The sequence below is a fragment of the Lithobates pipiens genome, unplaced genomic scaffold (assembly GCF_037356315.1).
Source record: "Lithobates pipiens isolate NorthernLeopardFrog02 unplaced genomic scaffold, aLitPip1_a1.2 Scaffold_8, whole genome shotgun sequence".
In the NCBI taxonomy this organism is placed as follows: Eukaryota; Metazoa; Chordata; class Amphibia; order Anura; family Ranidae; genus Lithobates; species Lithobates pipiens.
In genome coordinates, this window is record NW_027507903.1 from 242,933,665 (window position 1) to 242,961,635 (window position 27,971).

The following is a 27,971-nucleotide window of genomic DNA, read 5'->3' on the forward strand; positions in this document are numbered from 1 at the left end:
CATCCACCTTATCACCCAGAATCTGCCACCCCTGTCTAACACTCCTCTACCGGCTTCTGATTTCTGATCACCCAATTAATACATTTCAAATTATGAACTTCGTATAAAGCAATCTGGAATCCCAACCTCATTTCAGAATATTAGCTGAACTACCCTCTTTGCTCATTTCTGAAAGCTCATATCTTCAGGCTATCTTGCCTCCAGATAACTTAATTTTACTTTCTCAAACAACTTATTCCCACACAGTTATTACCTTTTGTATCACTTGCCCTTCCCTTTAGATTGCAAGCTCTCATGAGCAAGGACCTTGAATCATATTGGAACTGTATAATCTCCCCTATTTTGTAAAGTGCTGCACAAACTGTTGGCTCAATAAAAATCCTGTATAATATTATAATAGTAATGATCTACCCAGTAAGAATTGTATTCTAATAATTGATGTAACAATCAATAGTAGTTTTATCCTCAAAGGTTTACTTGAAAAGTTACTGGGAGAAAACGAAGGGCTTAGTGAAGCCTGACCTAGGCATGGGCCTAACTAACCTTATGATAAACGCAGATATACAGTAGGTACATGGTTAAAAATGCATTTAGGGGTGTTTTACAGTGGACAGTATAAGAATCTTTTCACAAGTAGCAGCTTCCTATAGTCAGCACAGATAAAGTTTTCAACTCCCCTGCCAGTCCCTCCATTTTATATTAAACAGAAAATAATATGAAATCAGTTTTACAAACATTATTGCATGATTACTTTTCAGATATGTACATACCTATCATGGTGGTGTAAATTGGTGGTATCAAAGAGCTTGCAGCACTTGTGAAGTTATTCCTGCAGTTGAAAAAGAAAAATGGATGGAAATATACAGTAAAAAATGTACACATTATAGGGTCTATATTTATAAAAAAAATTCACACAACAGTTACAAAACTTTCACAAAAAATTAACACATTTCTCTAATTGGATTGAATTGGAAAGCTAAGTGAATCTTCTTAGTTTTCCAAGTCAATAGAAACCCTGTCTCTTTCATTTTTGACAGATTCTGGGGTATTGTAAATATATGTAAATATACTGTATACAGTATATTTATTGCAGTTTACCAATTCTTAGATGCGGTGTCTATGTTAGATTGATTTTTTTTACTTTTTATCCTTTTTTGTCACCTGTTATTCTGGCCATTAAGTCTGCTGTTTTTCAACAAACCAAGCTATCCAATAAAAGTGACAATTATAGGGTTGAGACAAACCCATTAACACTCACAGAGATGCTTTCAATGATCAGCTTTTATTTATGTAAACATGTTGGGAGGGGCCTACAACGGTTTAACTTGTTTTCTGTGTTATGCCCATGTTTGAACTGGCTGAGCTCATTTTCTCCTGTTAGCTAAGCCAGCCGGGTGCCAAATGTTACAATGTTTGTATTTTTTCCTGTGTCTTCAAGTTGATCTGTGTGTTGAGGTAGCCAGGCTGTAAGTATTAATGTCTTTCCCACCATATTCAGCCGGATACCCCCTACTACAGGCCAGCCAACATAAAATGGGCTGCTGTAAAGCCCCTGGGTTGATCCATGGGGAGATACTGCCAAAATGTAGCTGGATATTTTGCTGGACTATTCACCCCCTTTGGTGGTGGGGGTGATAGAAGCCTTTTCACTAGCCTAGACCACCTGCTCTCTAGCTCCCTTGTTGCCTCCTCCCATGCTTACCTCCAGGACTTTTCTTATCTCCTACTCTATTAGCTTTTAGACAATCCCTGAAAACCCTTCTCTTCAGAGAAGCCTACCCTACCCACACCTAACAACTGTATTTTAATTTTCTCCACCAGCTCACCCCCCACAGTTATTACCTTTTGTTTCCACTTGACCCTCCCTTCTAGATTGTAAGCTCAAATGAGCAGGGCCCTCTGATCCCTCCTGTATTGATTTGTAATGTAAGTGTACTATCTGCCCTCATGTTGTAAAGTGCTGCTCAAACTATTGGCGCTAAATAAATCCTGTATTATAATAATAATTTTCAGGGTTCCTGGAGAGGGTTTAATGCTGGGGACCTTATGAAATTGTTGCTTTTAATCATGGACTTACTGCCTTTGTGGGTCACTGTCAATCATGGATTCTAAGGCACTATTAGTGGATTATTGCCCTAATGGACTAGACTATTGCCTAAAAAGTGATTGCTTTGATGATTGCTGATTCTGTTTTTATGGACGCAAGTGCTGGACTCGGGAGTGCGCAAGCATAGTAACCCCCAGGGAGAGCGCTTTTCCTAGGGGGTTTACTGATGCAGGGAGGAACTGGTCTGTGGTCTCTTAAAGGGGTGCATGCACAGCATTTCTAAAGAACAGGGCTTGCAACACAACAAGGGGACTGAGCTAGAGGAAGATACAATACATGGGTCTAGCACACAGAGTACTATCCAGTGGAAGTAAATTTGTTGTTGCTAAAGACTAAAATTCGGTGTCATTGCTTAAAGCGGATTTCCACCCAAAAGTAGAACTTCCACTTATTTGTCTCCTCCTCCCTCTTGTGCCACATTTGGCACCTTTCAGGGGGGAGGAGGGGAACGGGGACCTGTTTTTGACAGGTCTCCTTACCCACTTCCAGAGATGGCGCCGCTGTGCCATCTCTCAGGAGTCCAGCCCCCCTCCAATTAGAAAGCGCAGAGCGCTTCACACATGCACAGTAGGGAACTGAAAGGCTTCACTGTGAGGTTCTCTTACCAGGAATGGCGGAGGTTGCACCCGACAGCTGATCCGAAGATTGGCTGGGGTGCCGATATCGCAGGCTCCCTGGACAGGTAAGTGTCCATATATTAAAAAGTCAGCAGCTGCCGTATTTGTAGCTGCTGACTTTTAATTTTTTGTGGGGGGGGGGGGGGGCAATCAGCCTGGAGACAGTTGACTGACAGGGGTGATGGGTCCTCTGGTAGTGAAGGGGCTAGGTGCATGGCACCTCTGGTAGTGGCAGGCTCCCCTCTATTTGGGACATGACCCGCAGCATAGAGTGTGTAAAAACCTATCCTGGAACCACGGAAGAGTGTGTAGAGGGGCCTCTGGAGAAGAGAGCAAGAACAGAGGTTAGAGAGAGAAGGGGAGAGTGTGTTTCCTGTATCTCATAGCAACCTTGGGATGTGTCACTAAGAGGTAACATGCACTGCTGGATTGGTGTAGGCCGGTGCAGGCACAGTGGTGCCAGCTTAAAAATGCCACACACCTGGCATTGATGCAAAGGAGTGCTTAAAAGGTAACTTAATTTTTGCTGGAAAATGCAATGCCTTCAAGTCATACAATCGACTTAAAGTACAAGTAAATCCTCCTATCGTTTTCAGCCAAGGAAGCTGCCATCATGGCCTCTTTTTAATCTTCAGATGCCATGATGCTGCACATGTGATCAGTTACGACACCAGCCATTGGATGGTTTGACAATTAGGTTAAGAGCACAACCAATGTGACAGTTAGCATTCCGAGCATGCTGTGAATATAACAGTTTTTTTAAACTATTAAACTGATGGGCTTACTTCCGTTTTAAGAGAGAATATATTCCCCTCTAAGGTCTTCTAATGCCCCGTACACACGAGCGGACTTTTCGACATCCAAACTCCGACGGACTGAGTCCGGCGGACTATCCGATCGTGTGTGGGCTGCAACGGACTTTAGCGAAGCTAAAGTCTGACGGACTTTAGAAATGAAGCATGCTTTAAATTTTCCCGACGGAACTCCGCCGGACCCGGTCCCCTTTGAAAAATCCGCTCGTGTGTGTGCTACTCCGACTGACTAAAACCGACGCTAGGGCAGCTATTGGCTACTGTCTAGGAACTTCCTACGTCGAATCCAGTCGTACGTCATCACGTTCGACTCCGTCGGAGTTTGGTGTGATGGTGTGTGGTCAAGTCCGTTCGGTCGAAAAAGTCCGCCAGAACTCCGTCGGAACTCCGGCGGAACTCCTTTGGAGGTCTGTCAGACTTAATCCCTCTCGTGTGTACGGGGCATTAGAGGGAATATCTGGCACATGAAAATCTATATGTGGGACTTTGCCAGGGAATCTGGCATATTAAATCCTATGCCTGGGTCCTCCTATCGGCCACGTTATGTGTAAACCTAGAGGTGCCTCCAAACTACCAAAAAAACTGACTCTTAACATCATCTACACAGAGACATAATACATACTGTAATGGTGGTTCTTTTTCGGTGGCTTCTTCTTGCACATATAATATATACAATGTAGAAATGGTCATGGCACTAAAGAACAAACAAATTATGGTCACTGAAATCATCACATTTAAGAATAAGTCTAATAAATCTAATAATACTCACAAATTATTAAAGAGTTCTTAGCTGTGTAGTTCAATAAAAATAGCTAAGTATTTACTGACTGTATATGATTCCTGTAGGCCAAACAACTAGCAATATACAAATACAAACTTTTTAGAAAAGTCAGTAATTGAATAGGATTCCTTTCATGGGCGCCAGCATGGATTTGGGTGGTGAACAGAAGCAATAATGATAAACTAATCTGCTATGGATTACAGAAAGGAGTTTTAGATCTGATTTGTCGATGAGAGATTTCATTTTAACTTATGCAGAGGAAAACCAAAAGAAGCCAAAAAGCTCTCCACTAAAATGCAATCAGAAGATTAAATTCTTATAACAGAATGTATATACATGTTACCACTTCCACCACGTAAACAAAAAAGGAGCATTACTTTCAGCAAGCTCATGGGAATAGAAATATTGAGCCTTATACCAAACCTGCAAACAGCTTTTATAAGCTTAGCCCTGATAAGGAACGGATATACAGAAAAATCTATGCAAACCTGCAAACAGCTGTTTCCGTGTTAGCCCTTATGAATAAACAGAAGAAACTATGCATTCTTTGAAATAGTGCTCGGGGTGCAACAACACAGAACAGCCATTAAGGTCACTGTGAGCCAAATCCCCCCTATTTTAGGCTGAACTCCAGGCAAACAGCTAAACAGTTGGAATACACATATGGGACAAGTTTTCCTGGCCAATTAACATTTATGTCTGTCCAAATCTGAGACTTAACACAGCCCATTTAGACTTGACCAGTGGCGGAACTACCGCCATAGCGACCCACGCGGGCGCTATGGGGCCCGCAGCCAAGTTGGGGGCCTGGTGAGTGGTGTTAGTGGGGGGGTGCTGGCCGCTCCGGGTGACACGCTGGAGTAGCGGCAGCCGCCCGCATCACTAACACTGCTCTCTGTAGTGCGGGTGCAGGGACACAGCAGCACGGACCGTAGCCGCCTCCCCCTCCTCTCTGTTTACATCCACAGAGGAGGAGGAGCTTACGCTGGAGGGACACACACGGCACTGTGTATCAGCGCTGAGCGCTGTTCTGAGGTATGGGGGGGGGGGGGTCTGCACTGAGTTCGGGTCTGCTGCACTGAGGAGGGTCTGCACTACTGAAGGGGAGTCTCTACTGAGGGGGGTCTACACTACTCGGGGGTCTGCACTGACGGGGTCCTGCACTACTAGGGGGGGGTCTACACTACTGAGGGGGTCTGCAATACTGAGGGGGGTCTTCACTGAGGGGGAGTCTACATTACTGTGGGGGGGGGGTCTGCACTACTGTGGGGGGAGCCTGCACTACTGAGAGGGAAGTCTGCACTACTGAGGGGGAGCCTGCACTACTAGGGGGTCTGCACTACTGAGGGGGGGTCTGCACTACTGAGGGGGGGTCTGCACTACTGAGGGGGGGTCTGCACTACTGAGGAGGGGTCTGCACTACTGAGGAGGGGTCTGCACTACTGAGGAGGGGTCTGCACTACTGAGGAGGGGTCTGCACTACTGAGGGGAGTCTGTACTGAGAGGGGGTCTGCACTACTGAGGGGGGGTCCTGCACTACTGAGGGGGGTCCTGCACTGAGGGGGGTCTACACTACTCGGGGGTCTGCACTGAGGGGGGTCTGCACTGACGGGGTCCTGCACTACTAGGGGGGTCTACACTACTGAGGGGTCTGCAATACTGAGGGGGAGTCTACATTACTGTGGGGGGGTCTGCACTACTGTGGGGGGAGCCTGCACTACTGTGGGGGGAGCCTGCACTACTGTGGGGGAAGTCTGCACTACTGAGGGGGAGCCTGCACTACTGAGGGGGAGGCTGCACTACTGAGGGGGGTCTGCATTACTGAGGGGAGGTCTGCACTACTGAGGGGGGTCTGCACTACTAAGGGGGGGGTCTGCACTACCGAGGGGGAGGGTCTGCGCTGAGGGGGGAGTCTGCACTACTGAGGGGGGAGTCTGCACTACTGAGGGGGGAGTCTGCACTACTGAGGGGGGAGTCTGCACCGCTGGGGGGGTGTCTGCACTGAGGGGGGTGTCTGCACAGAGTGGGGTCTGTAATGGGGGGGTGTCTGCACTACTGAGGGGTGTTTGCACTGAGGGGTGGGCGTCTGCACTACTCGGGGGGGTCTGCACTACTTAGGGGGGAGGTGTCTGCAATGCTGGGGGGTGTCTGCAATGCTGGGGGATGTCTGTAATAAGGGGGGTGTCTGTACTGCTGGGGGGTCCTGCACTGAGTGGGGGTCTGTAATGGAGGGGTGTCTGCACTACTGAGGGGGGAGTCTGCACTACTGAGGGGGGTCCTGCACTGAGGTCGGTCTGTACTGAGGGGGTGGTCTGGACTGGGGGGGGTGTCTGCACTGGGAGGTATTTGTACTGCTGGGGTGGTCCTGCACTGAGGGGGGGTCTGTAATGGGGTGGTGTCTGTACTAAGTGGGGTGTCTGTACTTGGGGGGAACTGTACTAAGGGGGGTGTCTGCACTGCTGGGGGGTCTGTACTACTGAGGGGGGTCTGTACTGCTGGGGGGTCCTGCACTGAAGGGGGGTGTCTGCACTGGGGGGGTCTGTACTAAGGGGTGTCTGCACTGGGGGGGTCTGTACTAAGGGGGGTCTGCACTGAGGTAGGGGGTGTCTGTACTAAGAGGGGTGTCTTTACTGCTGGGGGGTCTGTACTGAGGGGTGTCTGTACTGAGGGGGGGTCTGCACTGTACTGATGGAGGTCAGCAATGTGTGTCCTTCAGGGGCTGCATACAGTATACTGCATACTTTGTTGTTCGAAATGAATATAAGCTGTTGCCTGGGTACTGTGCCACATGGGTGAGGTAATCTGTTGTTCAATGGTATTAGTTAATTTTTTTTTGGGGGGGGGGGGCCCATACAACATTTTGCTATGGGGCCCTGTGATTTCTAGTTACGCCCCTGGACTTGACTATTCATTACTGCAGCTATGCATCTCAGTTTAGTCACCTCCTTGACTCCAGCTTGTGACTGAACAAAAGAAGGAGCATAAGAAATTTAAATGAAAATGCCATGTAAACAGAGCCATGAAAGTAATTCCTTGTGGCCAAGTGGGCATTTAGAAGTTGCATAGATACAGCCAAAAATTTCAGAGCATTTGTTCTATTTTGAAGACTGCTTTTTGATCATCAGGTAGCAAAATACAATAAAACTTGGACTCAAGCTTGTGGAGTATCTGACCAGAAGACCTAGAACGTTTATGGTGAGGGTGGACAAAAAGGTAGCTAATGAAATAAAGAAAAAGGATGCATTCACATCTACCCATTCGAAACATGCATTTTTTGGTGCAACATGCGGGCTGCCCTACATGTGACAAAGTAGCTCATTTAGCCATGTTCCAGTTGGTGCGTTTTTTTTTACTATGTGCTTGACATGCATTTTGGCTGCAGCAAAATGTGCTTCCTTACGTTTGGGATGCCATTACCAATTAGTGGCACTGCAAACGCGTAAAAGTTTTTTTCACAAAAACCAAGATACCCATCTTTCTTTGTAACGGAACACTACTGAATTTATACTCGCCCTCTATTTTGAACATTTAACAAAGGATAGAATCCACTGTCTCAGGGGCATACTTAGAGCGTTTGGCACCCGGGGCGGATCCTACACCTGGCACCCCCCCCCCCAACTTTTAAATGAAAAAACACCCACAACTTTTTTTCATTTTCTCGAGAATATTTATTGCACAAATTTGTAAACGTTCCATCAACTTAAAAAAAAAAACATTGGAAAATAAGTTATTAACTTACTTAAACTTATTTAAATTATTTATAACATTTACTGAACAGATAATACTGCTCATTTTAAGCAGAAAACAGATCCAAACTCCAAAGTGACCGCTCAGTCTATATTGAAAGGAGTCATTCACATCCTCTGCCTTCGAGCCTTCAGTTCTGCAAATTCATCAATGACTGCATCAAAGTTAATCGTCTTTGCATATTCATGTTCAATTGAAAGTATGGCCAGATTTGTCAACCTTGTCTCACTCATGGTGGAGCGGAAGTAGTTTTTTATTAACTTTAATTTTGAAAAACTTCTTTCACATGAAGCAATGCTCACACAGAGAGTCAAAAAGAATCTAAAACACAGTGACAAGTTAGGAAAAGATTCACAAAAATCCCATTTAATAATGAACTGCAGGAATTGCAAAACCGTCCATTTCTTTGCCTCTTCAATACTGATCTTGGCAGCTTCCAAATGCCTCCGAAGGCGTTCAATCTCCACATAGATGTCTTCATTCGAGAATTCATCAAAAACCTCAGTCAATTTTGGAGTATAATTCTGTAGATCTTTTTCTGTTGCAACAACCAGAGTGTTTGGCTGAATAACAGCAAACATTGAGAGGATATTTTCAATTGCCTTAGTACGAATTTCCAACTCCTGGTGAAACCGGTCAAGGCACTCAAACATAGCCCTTTTAATTTCCTCTGGCAATGTGAGACCAGCATCCTTTGCCTTCTCTCCTGGCATTGTTTTCCGGAGCTTTACTCGCCCTCTTCTCTCCATTGAAATGCCCACTTCCTCACACATGGTAGTTGCATAATGAATTGCCTTTTCCACAATTTCATTTCGTTGACCTGCAAGAAATGCTTTTAGAGCTTGTAGCTTCACAATGCACTTTTCAAGAGTGAGTCCCACTGTTTGCAAATACTTCTGTGTGATATTAACTTCTCCCAGAATGTCACACCAGAAAGAAAGATAACACAAAAAAGTAAAATCGCATACAGCAGGCAGCAACATCTGAGCAGATCCTCTTGGGTCCACATTTTCTTTGGGATCACACAGCTTTTCAAGGGCTGAAGTAAGTTTTTCAAAATTTGCCCTCACTGGCTTCACAGCATCATAATGAGCGCTCCACCTTGTTTGGGAAAGTCTTTTCATTGTCTCACCTACATTCTCCATCAGCAATTCCCAACGATGTGTAGAAACTGAAAAGAACAAATACACTTTCTCCAATGTTCCAAAAAAAGTAACACAGGAAGCAACACTTCCAAAAGAGTGCACCCCACAAAGGTTCAGAGAATGGTTTGCACATGGGATAAACAAAGCCTTGGGATTTATCTCTTTTATCTTTGCCTGAACACCACCATAAATCCCTGCCATAGTTGCAGCATTATCATATCCTTGACCACGGCAAAGGCTTATGTCCAGTCCAGCTTCCTCCAGATGTTGCAGGATATTTTCTGTGAGCTCAGCAGCAGTCTTTCCAGCAATAGGAAAGAAGCCCAAGAATGATTCTTTTACTTCAACATTATCACCTTCAATATGAACATATCTGATCACTTCACACATCTGATCAATGTGTGACACATCAGGGGTACTGTCAAAAAGAATCCCAAAGTACTTTGCTTTCTTGATATCAGCCACTATTTTCTTTTTCACATGATTCCCCAGAAGACAAATAAATTCATTTTGAATTTTTGGCGAGAAATAAGAGGTCGTTCTCTTCCCAGATTCGGTAGAACGTTTCAGCCTTATGAAATGTTCCTTTAAAACTGGATCATAATTTGAAAGCAATTCTGCCAATTCCAGGAAGTTTCCTTTATTTACTGATGACATGATCTCTCTATGACCACGAAAAGGAAGATTCTGGTGAGCCAAAAACAAGGTTATATCCAAGAGGCGATGCAAAATATCCCTCCATTTCTTTTTCTCATTGTCCACTGTTGTTTGGTGGACATTATCAATGCATTTTTGTAGCCTCTGTCCTGTTCTCAAGGTCTTCCGTTTCTCCAAGCATGTAAGATGCTGTTCAGAAGCTTCATGATCAGATACCTTTGGATTCAGCTTCCACCACAAATGAAACCCGGTAACAAAACTGAATGTTACAGTTAGTTTTTCATCAAGCGCAAAAAGTCTGCAGCAAAAACAAAACAAACTTTCTTTTGATGGAGAGTACACCATCCAAGTTCTAAGAATTGTCTCACCATTTGGAAGAGCCTTATAGAACCATGCAGTGGTGAGCTTTCCCTTTCAATTTCTCTCCTCGTCTTTCAATAGCACTGAAAGGCCCATCTCTATTTTGGAAAGGTTCACTTCCCCTCTTAATAAGGTCCACTCTCAACTCATCTGGAACTGGAACTGGCCAAGCAGCAACATCAGAATAAACTGATAGTTTATCAGTCTGCTCTGCTTCTTCATCAGAGTCTTGCTGGGGGAGGCTTCTTCTGGCATCTCCTTCCGCGACATCACTCTCACTGCTTGAAGATAAGTCGATCTCCAATTCTTGCCTTTTTATATATGAATGTTCTTGAGAAGATACTTCTGGTATTTCTCTCTTGAATTCAAAAGTATGAATGCCTTCAGCACTTTCTCCTACTGCAGTAGATGTTGAAGGTGTGACATATTTTAAAATGGATCCAGACATTGCCTCAGCTGACTGTTCCTTTGCCATCTTCATTTTTCGTTGCTGAAACCCACTAGGTCGATTTCGCTTCATATTGGTGTTTTCTGAAAAATATACTTTGATCGTAAGCACAAATACATGTATCTAAAAAGTCCAGTGCTTCTTCTTCCAAATCTCAATATGTGCAGTTGTGCACCAGCAAACTGTGCATGGTGTACTAGAAAACAACTCCTTCTCTTAATAGAAAACCCATGCACTTTTGGTGCTTATACTCAAATTGTGCACTCTCCAGACCTCCATAACCCTCTTAACTTAATAAGTGGGTCCACAGTAGCTTAAATTTACAATATCCTTCTAAGTGAATTTATACCAAAAAAATTACTTAGAACCCCCAAACATTATATATATATATATATATATATATATATATATATATATATATATATATATATATATATTTAGCAAATGACAGTCATTGCAATATTTTATGCCACTCAATATTTGCGCAGCGGTCTTTCAAATGCAAATTTTGTGTAAAAAAAAAAAATACACTTCAAGGAATAAAAAAATAAAAAAAACGAAACAGTAAAGTTAGCCCAATTGTTTTGAATAATGTGAAAGATAATGTTACGCCGAGTATATGGATACCAAACATGTCACGCTTTAAAATTTGCGTACACTCATGGAATGGCGACAAATGACGGTACTTAAAAATCTCCATAGGCAACGGTTTAAAATTTTTAAAGGGTTGTCTTTCCTTTAAGACAAAGTTGGAAAAGTGGGTGGAACTCTACTTTCAGTTTGTATAGGATCAGAAACTTCCAGCACAGTAGAATGCTGTAGAGCAGGGGGGTCTCTAAACTTTCTTAGAAAAGGAAGGGCTCACTATCCTTCAGACTTTAGGGGCTGTGGCCAGTGGTGTTAGAAAATGCCCCTGCATCAGTGGGAGTAAACAGTGCCTCAGGCTTGGTGGTCACTGGGAGTAAAAAAAAATATGTAGAACCTATGGTTAGTAGGAAAATAAATAGTGCCCCATCAATGGTATTAGTGGGGAGAAAAGTGTCCCATCATTGGTGTCCGTGGAAAGAATAGTTCCTAACATTGGTGTTAGTGGGAGGAATAGTGTCCCATAACTGGTGTCAGTGGGAAGAATAGTGCCCCATAAGTAGTATAAGTGGGAAGAATAGTGCCTCGTTGTTGGTGTGAGTGGAAGAAATGGCACCAAACGTTGTGCCAGTGGGAGGAATAGTGCACCATAATTGATGTCAGTGGGAGGAATAGCGCCCATCATTGGTATTAGTGGTAGGAATGCCCCATTGTTAATGTCAGTGGGAAGAAATGTGCCCCATTATTTATGTCAACGGGAGGAATCATGCCCTATTGTTGGTGTCAAAGGAAGGAATGGTGACTCATTGTTGGCGTCAGTGAGAGGAATAGTGTCCCAAGAGCCGGATAAAGATTTTTTTCCCACAAAATTGTCATTGTAATAGGTGATTCCTCTCACATGGCATGTGTATACTACAAATGACACCCCAAAATAAATTCTGCTACTCCTCCTGAGTATTACAATACCACATGTGTGGGACTTTTTCACAGCCTGGCCACACAGAGAGGCCCAACATGCAGGGAGCACTGTCACGTGTTCTAGGAGCATAAATTGTTGACTACCTATTACACTTTTGAAGGCCCTGGAGCACCAGGACAATGACACGTGACAACGATATGGCACTGATACGTGGCACTGATGACACATGACACTGATGACAGATGCCACTAATACGGGGCACTGATGACAGATGGAACTTATACTTGGCACTGATGACATGTGGCACTAATACGTGGCACTGATGACAGATGGCACTAATACGTGGCACCGATGACACGTGACACTGATGACAGATGGCACTGATACGTGGCATTGATGACACGTGACACTGATAACAGATGGCGCGTGACACTGACAGGTGGCATTGATGACAAATGGCACTGATACGTGGCACTGATGACACGTGACACTGATATGGCACTGATGACAGATGGCATGTGACACTGATATGGCACTGATGACAGATGTCACTAATACGTGGCACTGATGACAGATGCACTAATATGTGGTACCGATGACACGTGACACTGATGACAGATGGCACTGATACGTGGCATTGATGACACGTGGCACTGATAACAGATGGCATGTGACACTGATACGTGGCACTGATGACAGATGGCACTAATATGTGGCACTGATGACACGTGACACTGATATGACACTGATGACAGATGGCACTAATACAGGGCACTGATGACACGTGACACTGATATGGCACTGATGACAAATGGCACTAATACAGGGCACTGATGACAGGTGACACTGATATGGCACTGATATGGCACTGATGACAGATGGCACTACTAATACGGGGCACTGATGACAGATGGCACTTATACGTGTACGTTATACGTATACCTCTTGCAATAAAACATATTTTTAGGAATGCATTGTGCGTGATTTATATTTTTATTCGAGCCAGCCTAGTGCAATTTGACTGAGGCTGGGTTCACACTGCAGCGGTTACGAGAACCGGATGTGATTCGCACCGCACTGCAGTGCAAATCACATCCGATCTCTTTGCGATGCGAGTTCAGCCATACAGATAGTATGGCTGAATTCGCATCGCACCGTCCCAAACTCGCACAGGACCGTTTTTTTTGGTCCGCAGCAGAATCGGTTTGCATGGGTGTTCACACCATGCGATCCGATTCCTGTCCGAGTTTGCAGATCGCACTGCGATAGGCGAACTGATCTGGGGGTGTTATTAACATTTCACTGACACTCCCAGCAGTTCACATAGGGCAGTGTGAACTGCCGTCGGGAGGTATGCGATGCGGGAACCCGCCGCGGATTTGCGGCGTTCCCGCATCGCTGCAATGTGAACCCAGCCTAAGACTAGACTGGCAATGGCTGCTCAGTATTCACAGCAGGGAGAATTTTATGAGAAAAGTGTCTTTGGAGGGACTGTCCCTCCAAAGACACTTTTCTCATAAAATTCTCCCTACTGTGAATACTGAGCAGCCATTGCCAGTATTGGTCCTCAGGGACAAACAGTTTGAGCATATGGAAATGGCTGATTAAATAATTAAAAATGAGCCTGTACTTTACAGCCATTTTACAGTGTAAAGAACATTTCTGGATCATGGATGTTCAGTATAGCAGTCCCCTACCCCATCTCTTCAGTGTTGTAAGTTGTAACACCTCAACTTACTCACTGTGTGCACTGTGCAGGAGATGCCAGATGCTGCCGATGCTGAGTCAGTGAGCCTGATCCTCGGCTGCCGCTGCTCGCCTGAGTAGCTGAGTGACTGAATCGCCGCCTTACTGCTCCTACACGTGGAGAGACAGGAAGGAATCACTCCGCGGCACCGGGGGGGCGGCACTACAGAGGACGCACGCACTGTGACTGGCTGGCCGTGACCGCACGCACTGTGACTGGATGGCCGATCAGCGGCCATGCCCGTAGCGCTGCCACCCCTATAATCGCGGAGGGGGGTGCCGGCCTGACACCCCCCAAGTGTTGCGGCACCCGGGGCGGCCCGAACCCCCCACCCCCTACTTAGTACGCCTCTGCACTGTCTCTTATGAGCGTTCTTCACCTATCTTATACCACACATGATAAGACTCTCTATGTTACATGACGAATTGATAATAATGTGCAGGTCTCCAGCTTTCAGGAATGTTAACCTCTTGCCGCCCACATAATGCACATGTGCGGCAGCAAAAAGGGAGGGCTTTAATGCCCACACGGCGCATATATGCATCCATGGGTGGCCGAGCTTTCTGTGCTGAAAGTGCGAATACTGCACACTCCCAGTACAGCAACCAAACTGTCAAACACAGCTAATGATCAGGAGTCAGCAAGATCGGCTCCCAATCATGTTACCACTGTGACAGTCAATCACAGAGGTCACATGATCAGCTGATGCTTCTCACCCTCGTGTGTACAGACCCTATTAAAGGGAAATCGGGGCTAGGCTGCCCGGAATGGGGTCAATGGACTATGGAGCTTTACATAAATAAACAAACTTATGGAGATACAACTTCTTTTGAATCTTTTTATGTATATGTAGCACCCTGAAGTCATGGCAGGGTTGCTCCTAAATTTACCTGCCTTACCTTACATCACACCTACTATGCCTTGCAACCCACTCTATACAGAACAATGTCAGCTGTTCCCAGCTCTGGAGGTTCTGAGTAGACTAAAGGAGGCCGGAAATCTTGCTACATATACATAATACTTTATTGGTACACAGAAGTCCATTAGACAGGTATCTTGGCCATGTATGGCTTTAAAGTATCACAAAAAGAGGTAAATTGCAAAGGAGTGGGCAGTATTCACATTGCCATACAATATTCTCAGTATATTCCAGTATCCAGGTGATATTTGCATCCCTACATTTCATGTATGTTTTGCATATGTAACCTGTGGTTAAAATTTGGTATTTTACTGCCCATATGTAACTTAGAAAGCACATATCAGATATATTTTCTATTTTATTGTCATATTATTATAATGGTTTAGTAAATTGATAGGGCACAGACTGTTCATTATTGTTGGTTGTTTGTATGTTTAAGGCAGGTGCTGCTGCTGCGATTGGCTTCCCTGCAATTATAGAGACATGGTTCAAGGATACAAATGACTGGGAAATAACAATACCAGTATATACACTATACAGGAATGACAGAGTAGGGGCGAGGGGAGGTGGAGTTGCCATATATGTCAAAAATAGCAAAACGCCAATATTAATTCAAGAAACAAATGAAGTACTAGAAACCCTCTCAGTCTGCCTTCCAACCAGAGAGGGATCTTCCCTTAGAATTGGTGAAGGATAAAGACCCCCAGGACAGATTGAAGCTTTTGATAACTTGTTGATTGACACGATAACTCAAATGGCAATGAAGGGAGAGGTTTTGATTATGGGTAACTGCAACATGCCTGACATTAACTGGAATTCTCAAACTGCTAGTACAAGCAGGAGCAGGGATGTAATTAAAGCACTGAATGGGGTTTCTCTAAAATAGTTAGAAAAAAGCCCAACCCGAGGTGAGCATATTCTAGACTTAGTACTGACAAATGGGGATTGACTGTCTGATGTTGAGGTGGAAGAGAATTTGGGTTCTAGTGGTTCTAGATCACCAATGTCTGTGGTTTGATATTAAAACAAGAACTGAAAAATCATATACAAAAACAAAAGTTTTAGATTTCAAAAGGACAGATTTTGCTGAAATGGGGAAATTCCTAAAAAAAAATAATTGAAAGGTTGGAGTAAAACGACAGGAGCAAGCAATCCGTGGGCACTGTTAAAGTCTAACATTCTGGAGGCAACTAGATTATTATGTCAGGCAGGTTAGTAAAATAAACGGAAGAATAAACCAATATGGTTCACTAAAGAGATACGTAGGATAGTAAAGGAAAAAAGAAGATTCAAGGAAACAGGAGGTATAGCTGACAAAGAAGAGTATAAAAATAGATTAAAGGAGGCCAAACTCTTATCTGTGGTGCCAAAGGACAGAAAGAGAAGGAATTTACTAAATCTATTAAGAAAAGGAGATAAAACCCTTTTTAGGTACATTAGTGATAGAAGGAAAAAATACATTGGGATTAGTAAAATTAAAAAAAATGGGCACAAAACTTATATTGAGGGAAACCTGGATGTAGTAAACCATTTAAACAATTACTTCTATTCAGTCTTCTGAGAAATAAATTTTACTAACAATAACAAGTCGGGAAATCATATTGGTTCTGATAATGACAGTTCATTTTTAAGATTTCCGGAGACAGAAGTAGCAGAGGAACTGGCTCATTTTAAATAGGAAGTAAACCATGATGAGTTTACTTCCTCTTTCATTCCCTGCAAAGGCAAAGCATAATGGACTACTATGCATCACATAGTAGCCCATTAAGTGTCACTTACCTGACACAGGAGCCAGCGAAGTTACCGCTGTCCCCTGTAGTCCGGCGCATCCATCTTCTCGGTGGGGTCTCGCAGCTCCACCGCTGTCATTCGGCGAAGCCACGATGACATCACTCCCGCGCATGCGCACGGGAGCCGAGATGCGCGGCATTGCGCGGCACCTTCGTCATCGACGATGCCACGCTCAGTGTGCCTGCGTGGCGCTGTCTACGGCGCATGCGCCGTAGGCAGCGGTGCCCATCTTCAGGCAAATATCTCCTAAACCGTATAGGTTTGGGAGATATTTCTTGGACCTACAGGTAAACCTTAATCTAGGCTTACCTGTAGGTCAAAGTGGTTTGTAAGGGTTTACAACCACTTTAAGCTTAATAAAGCAATGGGCCTTGACGGTAACATCCCAAAGTTCTAAGAGAACTTTGAGGTATAGTTTTTAGACCATTAACAGATCTTTTTATTCAATCCCTTCTAACAGGAGAAGTTTGCCATGACTGGCGGACAGCTAATATTGTATCTATCCACAAGAAGGGCAGCAAGGTAGAAGCTGGCAAATACAGGCCAGTGAGTTTAACATCGGTTGTAGTCAAATTAATGGAATAATTTAAAAAAAAAAAAAGGATAGCTGATCACTTAAAAATACACAACTTGCTGAACCCAAAGCAGCATGGCTTTATTGGGGGCAGATCATGTCAGACGAGTCTGATTGAAATTTTTTGACTATATTACCTATGTTTTGGACTTGGGTGGTGCTGTGGACATAGCATAGCTTGATTTCAGCAAGGCATTTGATACAGTTGCACATAATGATCTAATACAAAAGTTGTACAAGCTAGGACCTAACCCTTGGGTGATTCATATGCAGTTGGCTAAAGGATAGATACCAGAGTGTGGTTGTAAATGCGGTTCCCTCAGAACAGAGACTAGTCACTAGTGGTCTACCACAATGCTCTGTACTAGGTCCTGTTCTATTTCATCTCTATGTAAGTGATATATCTAAATGTTTCTTGGACAAGGTATTTCTTTTTGCTGATGATACATAGGTGTATAATAGGGTTGATATCCCTGGAGGTGTCTAACATGGAACATGATTTAGCATTGGTGGAAGATTGGTCAAAGCAGTGGAGACTGCAGTTCAGTGTTTCTAAATGTAAAATAGTGTACCTAGTGAAAAAATAATCCCTTGAGACAGTACAACATTGGGGGGTACAGTGTTAGCTAGCACTACATGAGAAAAAGATTTGGGGGTACTTATTTCAGATAATTGCAAAACGAGCAAACAGTGTGACCAGGCAGTGTGAAAAGCAAATAGAATTCATCACTAGAGGGATCAACAGCAGGAGGAAGGAGGTTCTGATTCCCCTATATAGATCTTTAGTTAGAATACTGTGTCCAGTTCTGAAGACTTCACTTACAAATAGATATTGATAAGATAGAACAAATCCAGAGACAGGTAACAAAAATTGTGAAAGGTTTGGGGGATAAAACATACCAAAACGACTTCAGAAAATGAAAATATATATTAATATGTACAGTCTGGAGAAAATAAGGGAAAGGGGAGACATGATTAAAGCCTTTAAATACATAATTCGAGTGAATAAGGTTTAGGAGGACAGTTCTTTCAATATGAAACCAAAATCAAGAACACAGGAACATGACCTCGAACCAACTGGAAGAAAGTTCAACACGAATTTTAGAAAGTACTATTTGGCTGAAAGCATAGTTGATGCTTGGAATAAACTTCCAGCAGAGGTAGTAAGACAGTCAACAGCTAAAGGCTTCAAACATTCCTGGGACAAACATAGATCTATACTCAGACAAAAAAGTTAATGAAAAAAAAAAAACATACAACAGACTCGATGGACTACTTAGTCTTTTTTTTTGCTGTCACTTTTCTATGTTTCCCTCTTTTCACCTCTCCTGGTTTCTTAAATCCACCTGATTGCTGGACGCTGTTGGTTCTGGCAGTGCAGGGTACACCTTCTGGGTGTTTTTGCTGCTGCCTGAAGTCCTGTCAATGGGGGGCCATTTAGTAGCAGGGATTATTCAGGCCCCACTTCTCTGAGGATGGCTGACTGGGGAGCAAAAAGCAGTAGTGTAGCGTGGGGGGTGCAGGAGGTGTCGTGGCCCACGGCGCGACATTTAGGGGGGTGCAATTTTGTGCCAGTAGTGTCACTACTGGCTGCCTCCACCTAATTTGAATTTCCTGTGTCCGCCGCGCCGCCATGTTTAGTGTCCGGCGCCCTGTGATTGGGCGTATGGGGGTCATGTGTGGCGTGGGGCTGGCCTGTCCGCGATTGTGGTTGCTCCTGAAGTACGCCTCCGCACATGATTCCCATATGCCCAATCACAGCACGCCGGGAAACACTGAACATGATGGCCAGAGCGTGGGGGAGACAAGCACTGGAAAGTGTGAGCCACCGGGGCCACTGTCTCCTCCTCCTCCAATCCTCCGCTCCGGTGTCTGGACATGAAGAAGGTGGTGAGGAATGAATGGCACATGGGGGGGGGGTGCCGTATATGTAGTGTCAAGTATACGAAAGCTGTAGGCAGGACAGTATAGTGGTCAGTTGGTCAGTGTAGTGTACTGTATAGTATAGTCAGTGTAGTGGTCAGTGTAGTGGTGTGGACAATATAGTGGTCAGTGTAGTGGTGTGGACAATATAGTAGTCAGTGTAGTGGTGTGGACAATATAGTAGTCAGTGTAGTGGTGTGGACAATATAGTGGTCAGTGTAGTGGTGTGGACCACATAGTGGTCAGTGTAGTGGTGTGGACCACATAGTGGTCAGTGTAGTGGTGTGGACCACATAGTGGTCAGTGTAGTGGTGTGGACCACATAGTGGTCAGTGTAGTGGTGTGGACCACATAGTGGTCAGTGTAGTGGTGTGGACGGCATAGTGGTCAGTGTAGTGGTGTGGGTAGCATAGTGGTCAGTGTAGTGGTGTGGGTGGCATAGTGGTCAGTGTAGTGGTGTGGATGGCATAGTGGTCAGTATAGTGGTCAGTGTAGTATAGTGGTCAGTGTAGTATAGTGGACAGTGTAGTATAGTGGACAGTGTAGTATAGTGGACAGTGTAGTATAGTGGACAGTGTAGTATAGTGGACAGTGTAGTATAGTGGACAGTGTAGTGGTGTGGACAGTGTAGTGGTGTGGACAGTGTAGTGGTGTGGACAGTGTAGTGGTGTGGACAGTGTAGTGGTGTGGACAGTGTAGTGGTGTGGACAGTGTAGTGGAGTGGACAGTACAGTGGAGTGGTCAGTGTAGTAGACAGTATAGTATAGTGGTCAGTGTAGTGGACAGTATAGTATAGTGGTCAGTGTAATGGACGGTATAGTATAGTGGTCAGTGTAGTGGACGGTATAGCATAGTGGCCAGTGTAGTGGACGGTATAGTATAGTGGCCAGTGTAGTGGACGGTATAGTGTAATGGTGTGGTCAGTATAGTATAGTGGTCAGTGTAGTGGACAGTATAGTATAGTGGTCAATGTAATGGACGGTATAGTATAGTGGTCAGTGTAGTGGACGGTATAGTATAGTGGTCAGTGTAGTGGACGGTATAGTATAGTGGTCAGTGTAGTGGACGGTATAGTATAGTGGTCAGTGTAGTGGACGGTATAGTATAGTGGTCAGTGTAGTGGACGGTATAGTATAGTGGTCAGTGTAGTGGACGGTATAGTATAGTGGTCAGTGTAGTGGACGGTATAGTATAGTGGTCAGTGTAGTGGACGGTATAGTATAGTGGTCAGTGTAGTGGACGGTATAGTATAGTGGTCAGTGTAGTGGACGGTATAGTATAGTGGTCAGTGTAGTGGACGGTATAGTATAGTGGTCAGTGTAGTGGACGGTATAGTATAGTGGTCAGTGTAGTGGACAGTATAGTATAGTGGTCAGTGTAGTGGACGGTATAGTGGTCAGTGTAGTGGACGGTATAGTGGTCAGTGTAGTGGACGGTATAGTATAGTGGCCAGTGTAGTGGACGGTATAGTGTAGTGGTGTGGTCAGTATAGTATAGTGGTCAGTGTAGTGGACAGTATAGTACAGTGGACAGTATATGTAGTGGTCAGTGTAGTGTAGTGGTCAGTGTAGTGTAGTGGTCAGTGTAATGTAGTGGACAGTATAGTGTAGTAGTTAGTGTAGTGGACAGTTTAGTGGTCAGTGTAGTGGACAGTATAGTATAGTGGTCAGTGTAGTGTGTAATGGTCAGTAAAGGAATCAGGTAGGTCAATACTATTGTATTTGAAGGAACTTGGGGAGTGCTAAAAGGCCACAGGTTAGGGGGCGCAAATTACTTGTCTTGCCCCGGGTGCTGACAACCCACGCTACGCCACTGCATCAGAGCTTGCCTGGTGTTCTGTGCCCTTGCTTGGCATGTTTGTGGCACACAATACAGACTTACCCCATAATGTACTTTGAGATGGTATGCTAAAGATGCTCATTCACCTATGTTGTAGGAGCATTTTCAGCTTCATATACAATAGAGAAAGCCCTATTTCCAGGACTTGGTACATGCATTGTTAAGACACGGCATATACTGCTCCATTTAGATATGCACATCTATGACATCACACTACAATGCATAGGGGATATCGTAAGCATTGGATAGGGGTTTTCTAAAGGATTGGGGACTTCATACATGACTATATAGTAATTGACTAATGCCACTCTTGCACACTACAATTACTTCCCTGACAGATATAGCCGGTCTGCATATATCCCCTAGTTTTGGCATTGCATGATATTTGATGATTGCCCCATATTAAGAGGATCCACTAATGTATACATCTTCTTCATATACTCATGTGGGACAATTTTGTGACACTCATAATTGTACATTGTGGACCAGCTAAATACTGGTCCTAATCTCTCGGGGGTTGAAGCCTAGATCTTCCACCTGCTTGGTAGCTGTATTCTGGGGCAGGACAACCTGTGAATTCATAAGTTGGTTGTATAACCTATTTCTGTATGAGCACTTTTTGTTCACTTGGTTGCTTATGTTTGCTAATTCAGTTGCTTGCATTTTGAAGACATTCTGACAAATCTGGGTGGATTGGGATTATTGAAAATGAGAGGTAGCCTTTGATCATTATTAATTTAATGCATATGAATTTGAGGCATGCTGCCTTAAAAAATCATTAGAGGATTTGAACTTAATGAAAGTGAAATTCCTTCCAAGGAACTATTTTTGACGTGATTTTAAAAGTTATACGTGATATATGGTATGTATATTTAAAGTTCTGGATATTTAAAGTATATTTATCGTCCCTTTTAGTCATATCTCCACTTTGGGAACATTGTTTTAAGTACTTACCAAAGTATCATGACAGAGATCAGTGCAATTACTGTAGCCTGGAATATTCTTCTGGAGCATTGTTGTTGTTTTGTGGGAATCTACAAAAATCAAGAAAGTGAAACAATAAATATTGTGTACAGTATTCTTCAAAAAAAAAATTGCATAATGAGCATTGCAGAAACATTTTCTTGTCCAACATATTTTCACAATGTTAAAGTACATAATTTGATTTACTTTAACATCTTTGTTTTTTTCTACTAACCTTTTTTACTTTTACAGTTAATGGTCTCTTTTGCAGTGGTGCGCGACTAACTTTACTATATCTGTAAAAGAAAAATTTAATTGTTGAAACTGGTAGTGCATTGATCAAACTGCAAGGATAACTTCATGTATTCTATATGCACAAAAATGGTGACCTGTGTACAATTCTAATATATTGCACAAGCACACTATTGGGTCATTAAACCGGAGCGGAACTTTCGTTTAAAAAAAAATCCTGACCCCCCCTGACATGCCACATTTGGCATGTAATTTTTTTTTTTTGGGGGGGGGGGGGCGCGGAGTGGGTACCTAGTTTTGACAGGTACTCAGCTCCCACTTCCGCTCGGGCCACCTAGGTGGCCCCTCCCTCCCCCCCTCCCTGCAATCTTCTGGGACCGGTCACAAGTCCCAGAAGGTTGCCAGGCCATTCAGAACGTGGAGCACGATTTGCGCATGCGCAGTGCACACCCGGCTGTGAAGCCGCAAGCTGTCACAGCCAGGTGCCCACAGTAGTGATACTGGTGCCACGGAGAGGAGAGGGAGGGAACCAAGGCTTTGGGTGGCCGCATGCCTCAACCATGGGACAGGTGAGTGGGTGTTTATTAAAAGTAGCAGCTACACTATTTGTAGCTGCTGACTTTTAATAAACACAGAAATTTAGGTTGAAATGAAAGATAGATAGCTACCTATTTGAGTAAGCAGCTGTAGTTTGTACCACCTCATATGATAAATGTTTAAAGCATGGGAAGACAGGAAGAATAAAACCCAATCCCTTTATTGTGTTTTTCCTTGTATTACAGAGAGAGAGGAAAATGACAATCAGAGTATAGAAATGGAAACAAGGATTAACATACTATAACAGATATATAAAGGGGATAAATTTGGTGCCCCCAGAATGAGGCATTAACTGATACCACAATGGTTTCAATGGATAAAGTAAACACTGGAAAAGTTCAAAGAATAACCCAAGGGAAATACCCCTGGGAACCATGGTCTTAATTTAGTTATCTTAAATAGTGGGGCTACATTCTTTGGAACAGTGTGAATCACTCCATGGCTCAAACAGAAACCACAAGGGGGTCTTTGAAAGAGAAACAGATAGCAGTAATAAAACCCCCCTCATTATCACTATTAGCCCTCAACCATTCCCTCATAAAAACTCAGTAAAAACATTTACTCCTATTTGTCTATCCACAGGTAAAGAACTATACCGGATTCAATCAATATTGTGTTTAAACTAACACCCCCAAAATAATGTTAAACATAATGTCTTATTACAAAATGACTTCTGAGTAAAGAGACCATTTCAGCTACTCTATCCAAAAGCATGAGTCAGTTTAGGCACCTGGGTTGTTTTGTTAGGACCATAATGCACATCCATGTCGTAATAACCATGTGCAAACCTAAGAATTTCATGTAACTAGAATCCATTCCAGGAAGGAAGGGGGGGGGGGGGTCCAAGATGCTTTTGAACAAGTCAGGTAATGAAACATGTCAAGGAAGTGACATCAGACATTTAGACAGGAACATCAAGTACGGTAGCCACCTTCTTTGTTATTCTGCTGTTTGGGAAAATCGTTTTTTTCTTCATATTTACCTGTAAAATCCTTTTCTTTGAGCACATTATGTGACACAGAGTGAGGCTTATATTTATTACCTACAGGGTTATACTCCATCACCAGGTGAATGGACACTGGTAGACCAAAGGTCTTCAGACAGGAAGTGATCCCCTATATATAACCCCTCCCACACAGAAAGCACTTCAGTTTTGTATATAGCCTTGAGGAGAGGGAGACACCCTGCCAAACAATAGCTATCAGAACTTATACGACAGCCCGCATTACACTGCGGCCGAAAGCTGAATCCTCGGATGCTCGAACATCCACTGGATAACATTTTGTGAGCATATGCAATGAAGACCAGGTAGCTACCTTACAAATCTGAGCCACAGATACCTGATGGTGAAAAGCCCAGGAGGTCCCTACACCCCTGGTAGAATTAGCGCTCACCCTAAAGGGAGGAGCTTTACGCTTCAGACCGTAGGCCTGAATGACCAATTTATGGAACCAATTGGCAATGGAAGCTTTGGAAGCTGCTCGCCCTTTCTTGGGTCCTTTTGGTAAAACAAAAAAGGAGTCTGATCTTCAGTTCTCTGCAGATCTAGACAAATACACCTTGACTGCTCAGACAACGTCCAAAGAACAAGGCTGAAAAAAAAAGAAGGCAAAATGATTTCCTGATTTAAATGAAAGGCCAACACAGCTTTTGGCAAAAGGGATGGAACAGGTCGTAACACGACCCTGTCATGGTGAAGGATCGAGTATGGCTTCCTGCATGAAAGGGCCGCCAACTCCGACACCCTTCTAGCCGAGGTGATGACGATCAAGAAGGCTAGCTTGCATGAAAGCAAGTCTAATGGAATTTCCTTGATAGGTTCAAATTATCATTTCTGTAACACCAAGTTCAAGTCCCAAGGACACATAGGTGACCCAATGGAGGGAAGCAAGTGAGTTACCCCTTCCATAAAGGCTCAGATCACTGATGGGAGGCTAAAGGCCTTTGGAAGAATATGGATAGGGCCAAAACTTGACCTCTGATTGTACTCAAAGCCAATTTGATTTCCACAGCTGACTATAGAAAAGAGAGCATTCTCCCATCACGTATTTCCGAGTATGCTTCACACCAAGCAATATAAGTCTTCCAGACCTTATGATAAATTTTCCTAGTGACAGCTTTTGTAGCATTCACTAGTGTAGACAGTACTGATACCAAGATGCCACGGTCCTTTAACACCCTGGCTTCAATAACCATGCCATCAAAATTAGAGACTGTAAATTGGGGTGGAATATAGGACCTTGAGACAGTAGATCGTGGCAACGTAGAAGTGTCCTTGGCCGTGTATTGACAGTCTCACAATCTCCGGGAACCTGGGCCGTCTGGGCCAGGCTGATGCCACCAGAATGACTGGAACCCCCTGTTTTTGAATCCTGCGCAACACACATGGAAGGAGAGGGATCAGCAGGAAAGCATAAACCAGGGAGTACGGTCTCCATGGAACTATCAGAACATCTGCTCCGATTGCCAGAGTATCCCTTGTTCGGAACACAAATTGCTGTAGCTTGTTGAACCTGGATGCCAATAGGTCAACGTCTGGACATCCCCAATGCTGGCAAATTTCCTGGAACACCCCTGGGTGTAGGGACCATTCCACTGAGCAGATCTGTTGGCGGCTGAGATAATCTGCCTTCCAGTTCTCTACTCCCGGCTATGGACTGCTGATATAATCGGCACATGTCCATCTGCCCAGGCTAGAATGTGGTTCAAGGCATTCATTCTGAGGATTTTTCTCTTGCACAGCACAGAAATAAAATAAAAAATAGCACACAGCACTTGAGCACTCAGGCTACCAGTTGGTCTGTGGTGACTTCACGGGGTTCTCTCCAACCAATCAAGTTTTGCTGAGAGTGAAAGGCGGCATAACTATTTTTTTTATACTGGTTTTGCTACTTATTCACTTTGTTGCAGCTTGGACAATTTTTTTACACATTTACATAGATATTTTTTGAGAACACTTTTTTTTATGGTATACAATTATTTTTATTTTTATGGTATACAATTTTTTCACATTGTGATAATATTCTTTGCACATCTCTTTTGTGTTTAAAATCTAAGTTAAAATTAAGTATTTCATTTGGTTAGGAGATCGCAGCATTTCTCTCCACCTTTTTATTTAGGTATTTTTCATGAGTGATTGGCTGAGCGCAGATTGATTCACATACACCATTTATCTAAGCCGGTGTCAAATGGATCAGATCGGTCAATCCCTTGATAAATTTAAGAATCGTTTGTGGGACTAGAGACCTGGAGCTCAGAGAGCTCAAACAAATCGTGTCATTCACCTTGCAAACACTGGTAAAAAACTGAAGTGCTTCCTGTGTGGGAGGGGTTATATATGGGATCACTTCCTGTCTGTAGACCTTTGGTCTACCAGTGTCCATTCACCTGGTGATGGGGTATAACCCAGTAATGAATATTCTAGCCTGACTCTGTGTCCCATGATGTATTAAAAGAAATTGCTTTTCTGTGAGCATTTTTAACCCTTAATAGTGTTTTTCAGATAATACTACACTATGAGCTTTTTGCTATCTTTTATCCTGTACACCTGAGTACCATGAGAAGCTTTAAGAGTTTAAGTTTGTGTGCCTTTAAGAAAGAGCATAAAGAGTCTTCTGTATTTGGGCATTATTGAGCCCTGGGGTGAAACAGCAGTATGTTTGGTAAGAGGACATCTGCATATGGTATGTGACACAAGGGTAGAATTTGTATGGTGACTTGAATGCTTTCACAATTGCACTTTAAGATCAGGGATAGATGTGAGCAGCACAATTGTATTGATGTATGAAATTTGTTTTAAATATACTACACTATTGTTTTGTTGCTTTTGAGAACATTCCGTGGAGGATGTATGAGGAAAGAATGAAGGCGGAGCACGATTTAGGTGAAGTATTAGCATATCTGGAGAAGCTAGTTGTTATTTCAAGTGTTGCATGACCCACTGTTATTTATTTATTTTTTTACGGACAAAATACGTATTGAGAGTTTAATATTTTTATAAGGACAAAAGTAAGAATTTTTTTAATAAAAGAGAAGATTTCGATTTTGGACTTTTATTATATTTGGAGATTTGCATTAGATTTTTGAACCAACTTTTTCGGAGTTGTATGACTTTGGAAGAGCTGCACTACTTATAGTTCCATGGCATCTGCACAGGGGGACAAGAAGTACCAGCAGCTGGGGAACTGGGAATAAAGGTAATGTCATAGCCTGAGCATTAAGAAATCTATACTAATATCATCCATCAGCCAACTTTTAGCTCTAATTAATTTTACATCTGGTCTAGTCTAAATTAAATGCTTGTTGGATACCCCAGTGATTACAGTCAGGCATTAAATGTTAAAAATGATAAAATAAAGACAGTTTTATTTAAACAGGTTTGGGAAAGGTGAATACCACCACGTAAATATAAAATATATGTCTTTTTCCATTATATCATAGTAACCTTTGAGTATTCTCTACCCTTGAAGAAGGCCTCTCACTGGCAGTTTGTCTTAGGCTGCTAATACGTTTTAATTTGGCAAGCTTCTGGTTCCATATTTCAAGTTCTTCAATTCTCATTTCAAGGTTATTTGTGAGTTTGCAGAGCTGTTTTACTGCTCCTACATTTTCCATAAAAATCTGGTCCTGAAAGAGAAAGCCATCCCATTATTTTTTATGATCATTTACTGTATGGGGAATAATTTTGTTTATAATGCATAAATATGGCAACATTTATTTAGGTAGTGCAGTGACAAATCTGTGGTTACCAACAGATATAATTTTTTTCCCCTTAAATGACTGCAGTAAACTGAATTCAACATGTAGGCAATTATGTCTTACCTTAGGGAATGAAAATAGCATACCAGAACTGTTGTTAGAATTCACATTCCCTGTAACCTATGGGCATGCATACTAGCTCGCTGGCTAAATTTAGAGAAATCCACACTATAGTTTCAACTCACTTAAAATAACAATTATTGGCCATAATGACAATTACCATATATACTCGAGTATAAGCCAACTTTTTCAGCACATTTTTATGTTGAAAAAGCCCCCCTCAGCTTATACTCGAGTGAGGGTCTCCCTCTGTGTCATGCAGGCTTAACTGTTCGGTGGCCGTCCACTGTAACAAAGCCCTGCCTCCTCCTCGTACAGCGAACAGCAGCCGAACAGTTAAAACTGCACGACACAGCAGCAGACACCCGCT

General features: G+C 43.3%; 1 protein-coding gene across 3 annotated transcripts in view; it reads right to left on the bottom strand.

Annotated features, from left to right (window-relative positions):
* The window catches only part of MYRFL (myelin regulatory factor like), a 237,798-nt gene that overhangs the window by 108,971 nt on the left and 100,856 nt on the right, over positions 1–27,971 (bottom strand). For all 3 annotated transcript variants that reach the window (XM_077468900.1, XM_077468899.1, XM_077468901.1), the window contains 5 exons: positions 27,228–27,409; positions 22,170–22,230; positions 21,926–22,005; positions 4,159–4,230; positions 771–829 (listed from right to left, as the gene is read on the bottom strand). In XM_077468900.1, coding sequence (XP_077325026.1) covers positions 771–829; positions 4,159–4,230; positions 21,926–22,005; positions 22,170–22,230; positions 27,228–27,409 — 454 coding nt within the window. The remainder of the gene's footprint in view (positions 1–770; positions 830–4,158; positions 4,231–21,925; positions 22,006–22,169; positions 22,231–27,227; positions 27,410–27,971) is intronic.